Below are 10,878 nucleotides of genomic sequence, written 5' to 3'. Positions count from 1 at the left end.
TTTTTTTATCTTCGTTTCAGTAAAAAAAAAAACAAAAAAAGCACAAAGCTAATGTCGTCCCATATCACTGTGCTTACATTAGTCATATCTTTCAACACTGTAGTACATTAATAACAAAAAAAAGACATCATTAAAGACATAGATACATGTGCTTAACAGTTTCACTTGTAATAAAAACATGTTTATGTGAAAAGTAAAATGTGCCGGTAAACCATTTTGTAGCTTTATTTCATGATATGTTTAGCTTTGTACTCAAGTTTCACCGTAAGTAGAATTCGTAGGCACTTTAATGAACAGAGCTAGAGAATGAACTCGTGGCAGTCAGAGCCTGGCATGCAAACCCATGTGAGCCCCTCCTACGTATCAAACTGGCGCCCAGACATCTCCTGCCAAGGACAGGTTGTGATGGTTGAAGGCCTTGGGGTGTGATATTCATGGGTGGGACCAATAATATCCATGTTTCCCTACATGCCAATTCTTCACTATACTACGTGTCTAGGGGTCAGACTGTAATAAAATGATAATGTCATCCAGAGAGGTTAATGGAGTTCTTGAGCGAACAATCTAGTCCCAGAGCCAGACACCTTCTTCCATATCCGCTAGTGATAGAACCCAAAGTAGAATAAGAGAAAGCGGAACCAAGCAAGACATATTGTCTTGATCTAGCTTCATTTTGTTTACATGGTGGCCGGGGGAGAAATCACCTGAAGGGCTACATCTGACCCAAAGACCTTCAGTTGGATGGCCCCTGTTCTACATCATAAAAACCCCTCAAAACTTCCAACCCTGATTGGCTTTTTGGCCCACCTTAAAAGGAAACAATAGCTAACGAGTAAGATCTCATTTTCAGACCCACATGTTTACGAAATAAACTAAACCCAAGGAAACAATATACAACTATGGTCAAAAAAAGACTCTGATAAATAGGATTTGTACTAAAAAATGGTGGGTCTGCCTTACAATTCCCACTTTTTTTTAATTTACAAGAGCAAATCAATCACAGCTTTACTTTTTAACCATTTCCCCAGAATCCATTACATTAGTTGAAGAAGAGTTAATGAGCTCCTCCCACCCAGTGTTTTAGGTTTACAGATAGGAAGGAGTGCCTTATACAGTGGGTGGAGCTGGGAAGGACAATAACACTAAATACCTTCCCCTGTTCCCACGGTTACTCTGAAGAAAGAAGGACATGGGAATATGGATTTATTAGGAGCACAGACAGGGGCCTATTTCCAGAACAAGCCAGATTTATTTACAATGATCATAGGTGTATATTGTAACATATTTGAAGATAATTTGCTGTTTTGCTGTCTGCTCTGCAAACAGGAAGCTGTGTGAAGCTGCCATTACAATGGAGAACATTAAGTATCCAATAGAAAGGAAGGATGTTCCCACTTCTGTTCGGAAAAGACTGACATAAAGGAATACGAAGGGACTTTCCTACAGGAGATACTGTACTCCAGCTATTGTTTACTTGTTGGTTCCATTGAGCACAAGCCAAGCACAAGACGTTACATGTACCACCCTAATGTTTATAACAGTGGTTAGCGAAGAAGAAAAATCACAGTGTTGATTCCTGTTCCAAAAGGGGGTACAATGTGCACGTTACTTGGATTAGTCAATGGCTTATATACAGGAATAATGTGCTAGCTGTTCTCTGGAGAAACTGGTGTCCGTAAACAGATCCGGCACACAGACCCCCAAGCCCCAAAGCCCCACAGCCCAGCAATGTTATAGAAAGACCCAGCGCATAAGGGAATCCCAGGTGGGGAGATCTCCTGCTAGAGGAACAACCAATGGGGCAAATGTTCTGCTGCTCAAGACATTGGTTAAAAAGAAAAAAAAAGGAGACGGGTTCCGCGAGTCCAGCTGTATTTAGCGATGTCTGTCATGGTAAGGAACATTTATTGACATTTCAATACATGATTAGTGTTTATAAATATACAATAATGAACCTTTAAGAAGGAATAGATGCTAAAAGATAAAGTAATATAGGTAGTTGTATTGTAAAACAACTTGTAATTGGTCTTCATTTCGTAAATGAACATTTTTCTTTTGCGGCTCTCCAGTTTAGCATTTGTGGTGCCCAACCAAGGGCCGATATGGTGAACTGACGCATTCTCATCTAACCAGGCAGAGAAATAGTTCATGTACAAACCATTATTACTTTCCTATCAATAGTCGTTCAGATGGGGGCACACATTGATGGGAAAGGGGGGACATTGCCTGAGGGCTGCACTGACTCGTGTTGGCAGTGTTTGGTCAATTCTAATGCCTGGGCCTCACATGGGATGTGGTCATAGGCCCATTAACCAAGTGTAGCAACGAGGAAAAGGCGTTAATGACAAGAATAATGAGAGGACTCAATATAAAGTATGAAATAGAAAAAATAATAGCAAATGTTTCTAGCTTCATGATCAGTAACAATTCTAATTAATAAAGTCTCTGTGGGCAGGTAGTTGACAGAGAGGCAGTTGATTATAATACTACACAAATTGAAGACCAACTGCAAATTGCATTATATACATCATTGTTTATTTTTAAAGTAAGCTTTCCTTTTAAAGGCTTACTAATTCCCCTTCCTTTTGCGTTTAATTTACTGGATCATTGCAGAGAGCCCACAGGCCTTTCTCAACCATATTCCCACCCACCATGCCCAAAGTAACGGTTTGCCGGTTGCCCCTAGCCACATACAGAGCAGCAGAGTGGGGATTGGCAGCTGCCAAGCCGTCCCACCTCATTCCATTCCCTGGTTAGACTGCACGGAGATGTAGGAGATACTGTATATCAGCGTTTTTCAACCACTGTTCCGCGGCACACTAGTGTGCCGCAAGATGTTGCCTGGTGTGCCATAGGCAGGGCACCAATGTACTAGGGGGGCACTGCTCTTGGCACCAATGTACTAGGGGGGCACTGCTGCTGGGCACCAATGTACTAGGGGGGCACTGCTGCTGGGCACCAGTGTACTAGGGGGGCACTGCTCTTGGCACCAATGTACTAGGGGGGCACTGCTGCTGGGCACAGAGTTAAATTTTTTAACATTTTCTAATGGTGGTGTGCCTCGTGATTTTTTTCATGAAACAAGTGTGCCTTTGCCCAAAAAAGGTTGAAAAACACTGCTGTATATACACTATAAGCACTGATCCGTAGCCCTGACCCAGTGCCCTTAGTTGGCAACCAATGCAGTTCAGGTTGGGACTGAGGTGATGCCTCCAAACATGGCGGCTGCCAACCCTGTCACAATATTCTGCATTTGAGCTAGGTGATACTTGTGTACATTTATGTTTAGTGAGGTTGGGGGGATGCATTTGAAGAGGGGTTCAGGGTCTTCCGCACTAATAAGTAAAAAAACCTAGGGGAATGGGGTTTTGTTCTCCATTTTGGTTCCCCCTTTTAGTTCCAGACAGTGGACTTCACTAACCAATTAACAATCTGACTCAAAGTGGATTAGTGTTATGGTAAACTGGGGTGCATAACCCTCAATATGCCATGGTTTTCAACATTCCCAGTTTGAAATGTGGCACGTTTGAGCCACCCCCTAATCTCCACATTCTCTAATACAAGGTATGTATCAATCTCCTGAAACTCTGCACCTTTATGACGGGGGCCAGAACAGCTACATTGCGGCAGAACCGTCTGTAACAGAAATCCTTGATCAATGGGCCAGAGAAGCGCAGATTGTGCCACCGGGAAACAGGCTGACTTGACCCTCTGCAAGGGATCTGGTAGTAAAGCATTTAAAGTGCAATAGTAAGAAGTGTATAACAGCAACTGACACACGCAACACAATCGTAGGCAATCCTCATACATTCTACTGCACCCCAGTTCTTTTGTTCTTACAGCTATGGTCGCTCTTCTTGCACACAGTGCTAATGTGAGATAGGCTCTCTCTGGCCAAACTATTGCTTTTGTCTGAATGGCAGGCACACCACTTTATCAGTAGCATTTACGCTTTATTTTCCTCAAAATAGACTGTAAAGTCTGAAAATCCATCCAATTGCAAACAGACAACATTCCTCCCCTATGTATATCTGCATTTACAAATGAGTGGGCCACCATATTGCAGCCACATAAACTTACAACAGACAATGTACTACACTGTGCATATATTTTATATATATATATATATATATATATACACATTACTGCAGCAGAAAGCACTCACGGCTCCAATTGTTCAAAAATATCAAAATAGTTTTATTGCTCCACACTCACATCGACGTGTTTTGATCCACAAGGGTCCCTTGTGGATCGAAACGCGTCGATGTGAGTGTGGAGCAATAAAACTATTTTGATATTTTTGAACAATTGGAGCCGTGAGTGCTTTCTGCTGCAGTAATGTGAATATTTTTGGTGAGCACCCGGCGCGTGGCTTGCGATTGGTGAGTGCCGTCATTGGAACAGATATATATATATATATATATATACACATATATATATGGACTACTTCAAATTCCTGTCCTGGTTTTTAATAAGTGTATGAAATATCCATAAAAAGTAATGGGACATTCCTGTCTCTAAGTAATACACAAAAAAACCCCAACCCTTAATTTCAATGTTTTGGTCCCTGAAGGACCAAAATGTTGATTTTATAGTTTCTCTTTATTACAAAGCCCCATGAGTGTATTTATTACTCTCTACTGATGATACAGGTATGGGATCCCTTATCTGGAAACCCGTTATCCAGAAAGCTCCGAATTACGGAAAGGCCATCTCCCATAGACTCTATTTTAATCAAATAATTCAGAATTTTAGAACTGATTTCCCTTTTCTCTGTTGTAATAAAACAGTACCTTGTACTTGATCCCAACTAAGATATAATTACCCCTTATTGAGGGCAAAACAATCCTATAGGGTTTAATTAATGTTTTATTGATTTTTTTAGTAGACTTAAGGTATGGAGATCCGAATTATGGAAAGACCCCTTATCCGGAATATCCTTGGGTCCTGAGCATTCTGGATAACAGGTCCTATACCTGTATTTACCTGTATTTACGAATGCAAAGATACAGGGAAGGAATGTTGTGTGTACAAAAAGCTATACTCTCAATATGTTGGCTTGGCTTGGGATAGAATGTTGGATAAACCCATCATACAAACAGGGCATTGTGTTGCCATTCATTATATAAATCTGGCATGGATTCATAACACTGTAACAGCCTTCCTCCATTTACCTTCCGCTCCCACAAACTGAATTCCAGTATAAAAGCTGTGAAGTTCCGAAGCGCAAGGCATGACGCGCAGTAAAAACCAGTTTCAGAAATTCTACAATGCGGCTCTTTGTACAATGATGCAAAGTCTTTGTTTTTCCCTTTGTCCTTGTTCAAACTTTATCTCAATACCCCATGACAAAAAAAAAAAAGACAAAAAATCTGGAAAATATTAGTGAAAATGGTTTAAAAAAAAAAAAAAACCTACACAATAGGAGAAAAAATAGGGAAAAACAGGCTTCCTTCCCACTCGTTACATTATCATAATAATTCATTTTTTTACATATTTTTCTGAGATGAAAGGCAACCATAAAACACAGTGACATTTTCTTATTGTTTTTTTCAGTTATTAAAAAAACAAAACAAAACCGCGTAAGAGGAATAACAAAAATCCAATATATAAATGCTTAGACAAAAAAAAATGAGTCAATATTATTTTTAGTGATTATATCTCCAATTATGGGCTGCTAAATAAAAGAGGAATACTACTCAAGCCAACCATTCAATATATGTAGAAAAAAAAAAAAGATGCGTAGAGTCCATTTCTATTCCATGAGACCGGGCAGGAAACAAAAACAAAGAGGAGGGTTTTGGGAAGCGAAACCGTTGCTGGAAATCAGCCGAGACGCTTAGCGGCGTCGTTGGGGTGAAATTCATTCGCTTCGTGATTGTCTTATTGTGAAAAATCCTTCCATAAAAAGAACACTTCGGCCCAAGAGGACAAAGGCAGGGAGTTCCACTGTTGCCTTGCCGATATTGCTAAAGGCACTAGAGATGCACCATTGCACAGTCTAAAATGAAAGCAAAGTCTTCCATGAAAATATTTTTTTATATTTGTGTTATATTTTTATTATTGCATCAGTTTTTAAGTGTTTTTCAGGAATAAAATGGCCTTCCTTGTTCCTGTGGCGGTAATCTGTTCATCCTCGCTACCTGAGAGGGAGATGGCGGAACATCCTGTCTGAAGGGCCCTTTGGATTGGGCGTAATTGGGGTCAGCGATCTTCTTAAAAGAGTCAAAGTTATTTGATATGTCAGGGGAAACCTTTTTTTTGAGCTGTTGTTCTTTCCGTCGCTGCTCTTGCCGGAGAAGTTCTTGAGTTTCCATCATTACCCTGGCATTGAAACCATGTCCGCCCATGTAACCATTTCTTGATCCTTGGTAACTTGAATATCTGGGGTTCTCCTTTGCACTCTGGAACCCTTCTCCAGGAGGATACGCCTGTTCCCAGGAATCTTGGGAGACCGAACTAGGATTTTTTCTACTTTGCCTGGATTTTAAGATAGAAAATGAAGATTAATAACACAGTTTCAAGAACCGCAGTGGCACCGTCTAGAACATTTATCTTTAGTGCGTGTAACAATGAGAAAAGAAATTAGCTTTGGTCCCTCATCCTAAGTCTTTGATCAGAAGATCCCTTTTAAGTTTAAACACTACTACATCATTTTTTGATGTCCATTAGGGATGTCCAACCACTGGTCATCTGGCTGTTCCTGAACTTGAACTTCCATCATCTGATACTCTAAATCAATGCCTAAAAAGTTAATATAGCACAGGGATCCCCAACCTTTTATACCCGGGAGCCACATTCAAATGGAAAAAGTGTTGGGGAGCAACACAAGCATGAAAATGGTTCCTGGGGTGCAAATAAGAGCTATAATTGGCTACTTAATAGCCCCCATGTGGACTGGCCGCCTACAGCAGGCTCTGTTTGGCTTTACACTGGGCTTTACGCAACCAAAACTTGCCTCCGAGCCAGAAATTCAAAAATGAGCACCTATGAGGCCACTGGGAGCAACATCCAAGGAGTTGAAAAGCAACATGTTGCTCACAAAGCACTGGTTGGGGATCACTGATATAGCACCTTACCAACTAATAAGGAAGGCTAATGACTTCCACATAATATAGCAGAGATAAGACTTCAGTGGCAAACGCAATAACTTTGGAGCCATAGTTTTTACAGTGACTGGACTAAACATAGTTTAGGTATAAACTGATTGGGCGCATCTGATTTACGCTCAATGTGAACATGAAGCAAGCCCCTTTCAAAGAATAATTATTACTGCCTAACTGACTAGCCTAGCCCTGTAAGGCTTCACTCTCTATATTATGGCGACAGCTCTTCCACTTTCCAGGGAAGAAGGCCTATAAGATTACATAACAATCACGTATAAGATAAAAATACAATACACCAGCACAATGACAGATATTATGTTATACTACTAAACACAATTAAAGAGACAGAAGCATCTGGAGTAAACATTTCCAGATGGACAATTTTTACAAGACTACAGCCATGCCCAAGACTACATCAATGGAGCGTCACACCAGGCAGCTATTCATTGGCTAGACTGGCCTCAAATCATACAAAGCTGTTGAATTTCTTGCTTTCATCCACTTTTTCTAGACTAGTTTCCAGAATTCCTTTTGTTTAGTTGTATCTGTATGAGGCAGTCTCCTCAACCCTAATGATTTGTTTGTGAATCCCCACTCCTGGCTCTACCTAAGCTGATCAGAAAACCCTGCACTACACTGATGAGCCCCAAGAAGGGCAAAACCGGTCTGTAGTTGGGAATCTGATCAGCTATTATCCTGGCTTCTGCTTTAAAAAACCCAGTGGGGGAGCTTTAGCCTATTGGATAAACCCATGTAAATGGGTTTTTTTAGGAGCCCTATGAAATTAGTCTTCTTTTGTCTGGTTAAGGCTGATGCCACACGTGGCGTTTTTACGCTGCATTTTTTCTCGGCCTAAAAAAGCCGCATAAGCCACACAGCCCCTGACTATGGCGTTTTTCAGCCTAGTACTGGTTACGTAAGCAAATCCCGTTTCCATGGTGCTAATAGTGCGAAATAGCAAAAAAACGCTGCGTATTTCCGCTAGGTCTGGCAGCTGCCTTCGCGTATACATAGGAAAAGCTTGCTTGGCAAATACTGGCGTATTTCGGCCTGAGCTTGACAAATCTGTGCTAAGGCGTTTTCTAGCGTATTTTCGTGTGGTTTGCTTCGCGTCTTTTCAAGTTATTTCTATGGATGATGATATTGTGCGTTTTTCAGCCGCCGAGAGAATTAGAAAAAACGCAGTGGAAAAACGCCACGTGTGGCATCAGCCTTAGACTGAAAGAGATTTCTCTAGCTCCCAGCCTTCCTAATAGGAATGGTATTTCCACTTCTGTATCTCAGTTGTATCTCCTGCCTGTAGTTGAGCTACATTAGCTTTATGTTCAGTATAAGGCACAGGGGTGCAACAGAAGTAAGGTCAGTGAAGTTCACTTACGTTATTGCCTCCAGATATAATAAAAACACAGCAGCAAGAACCTTTTAATTCTAGGAAGGTCAGGCTCTGGAACCACCGCTGTGTTAGAATTGCTACAAATTTCATGGAATCACTGGGCTGTTGTACATAACCAGATGGGGTTAGATGGGACTTTCATCCCAGCATAACTGATCTGTATTACAGCATAAGGGTGCGATTCCTAAATTGCTTGTATGAAGGTAACACACATTTTTAAAAGATTTTCACACTGATGTGAAGTTACTGGAATGTCTTTGCTGTCAGAAAGATCTGTTCTAGGAACCAATGGGCTTAAATAAAAGGGATCATTCACATGAATTGTGTCTTTTAATGGGATTATTATCAGTTAGGATAATTCCAAGAAAGCGCAAGGAACACTAATACCATGAGGTGTCAGATACCATCATGTTCAGACGCACAAAATGAATGGCGAGGGAACGATGAATTATCACCATGTAAGCGCAACACATACAATAACATTTCTGCATTTTATACTATAGCTGCCATATGTAATATTGGCTTTGAGGACATGATAGAATGGAAATGCATCCTGTAACTAGAACCAAGGTTGTCCTGTATTGTTGCTCCTCTGAAATATGGAATAGAGTGTTAAACCGGAGCCCAGCAGTTACGGTGGTGCCACTTCATGTTCAGTTGACCTTTATCATGACATATTAGTTGCTGCCTTATTATTGGCCCTGCTGCATGGGGGGTGTGTCTTCCTAAAGAAACTGTCTGCAGTAAGCGGGCTCTCAATCTTTTCTAAACTTGCACTCCAGATTAATAATAGTTCAAGGTGGCCATAAATAGGCCAAACTAACAGAGAACTCAAGTGGCAACAAGTGTAGCTGCCTTCCTATTGTCCCGATCTCCATGCAACAGCTGCAGCTCCTCTTCACTTTTGCAACTCATTTGGTTTGGCCACCCTTGTACAGGGCTATATTGGGCTGGTCCCTTCACTGGCCCTGAGCCAACAATTACATCATAAATTGGGGCCTATTAAGATCCGTTGAAATGCACCATGTCAACACGGACCTCAGGCAGGCCCAATGGTGGGTACCATACACAGGTCAATATTTATCATCCTAGATATGGCCACCATTAGATGATGGACAGCAGGCTTGGCATGGGTTGTGTTTAAAAGAAAAAATTGGTAAATGTTAAGGTTGTGTTTGGAAGTTCAAATCCTCAATGAATTGAGGGCGCTGTAATGATGGGCTGGTAGAGTAAGATGAAAACACAAGGTACAGAAATTCTATACTAAATTCTTTATTAGGGATTAGTTCCCATTTAAGGAGGTGGTTCTCAACCTGTGGGTCGGGACCCTTTTGGGGGTCGAATGACCCCCTTTCACAGGGGTCGCCTAAGACCATCGGAAAACACATATTTCCGATGGTCTTAGGAATAATTTTATGGTTGGGGGTCACCACAACATGAGGAACTGTATTAAAGGGTCATTAGGAAGGTTGAGAACCACTGCATTACACAATGAGATAGCACATGAACGTTCTCTACAGCCCCATGTAACGTTGGCCATGTTTATGTGAAAAACAACTATAAAACATGCTAGGGGCTGAAATAAAATTTATGTAGCAAAATCTTTCAAAAAATTGGGAAATAAGAAAACTGATAATAATTAAGGCGTTCCAAAAATCCCATTGATGGAGAAGCAAAGGATTAGCAGCCTCAGCTCTGATTGAATTTCCTTCGATATCCCTTTATAATGTATTTGTGCTCCCATCACATTAGCGCTTCTTTAATTAAACGCAGGGGTTCTTTCCTTTTATCAATATATGACTAACAGGAATCTTATCAACAAAATGTCTGGTCCAATTATATCAACATGTTTTCATGACTGCATAAAAAATGGAATAACGGCTTCCAATATTTAGCCAAATGCGCAATTATTATATTCCTAATTGCAACTTGGCTTTAAATGGAACATTTCAGACCATTTTGTTCTGGGATTTTCTTTTTTTAGACAGATGTGATAATGTTTCAATTAAATCATATCAATTTATCAGGCAGGCATTGTGAAGTCTGAAAATGGGAGATGCCAGAACAGCTACATTAATTGCGACATTTAATTAAAGCTATGATTTCAAATTAAAAAAGGTTGGGTGGGTAATGCCAAGATTGGTATATGCCTGGTCTGGAAACCCACGCAAATCATGGATTGTTTAATATGAAATTAATGCAGACTGGGACTAATGATACTCAGGTTTTGATTATTTTTTTTTTTAATTCTATAATCACTATGAGCACTAAATGTCGGTGCATATTAAGCAGGAACTGCGCCTGTAGTAATTAAGCAATGGGGTAATCAGTGTAGACAAATCACATATACATGTATTTCCTTGGTTCATACGCCATGAG

The 10,878-nt window shown here is 40.6% G+C and overlaps 1 protein-coding gene across 9 annotated transcripts in view; it reads right to left on the bottom strand.

Annotated features, from left to right (window-relative positions):
* Positions 1-4,973: 4,973 nt before the first annotated feature.
* The window catches only part of pard3 (par-3 family cell polarity regulator), a 347,219-nt gene continuing 341,314 nt past the window's right edge, over positions 4,974-10,878 (bottom strand). For 8 of the 9 annotated variants that reach the window (XM_004915463.4, XM_004915468.4, XM_012965666.3 and 5 more), the window contains one exon: positions 4,974-6,480. In XM_004915463.4, coding sequence (XP_004915520.1) covers positions 6,087-6,480 — 394 coding nt within the window. In that variant the 3' untranslated portion in view covers positions 4,974-6,086. The remainder of the gene's footprint in view (positions 6,481-10,878) is intronic. The other variant, XM_002935165.4, reaches the window with a different exon arrangement.

This window comes from Xenopus tropicalis, chromosome 6 (genome assembly GCF_000004195.4).
Source record: "Xenopus tropicalis strain Nigerian chromosome 6, UCB_Xtro_10.0, whole genome shotgun sequence".
Lineage (NCBI taxonomy): Eukaryota > Metazoa > Chordata > Amphibia > Anura > Pipidae > Xenopus > Xenopus tropicalis.
Note: the sequence above shows the minus strand (reverse complement) of the source record. Positions and strands in the feature narration are given on the sequence as shown.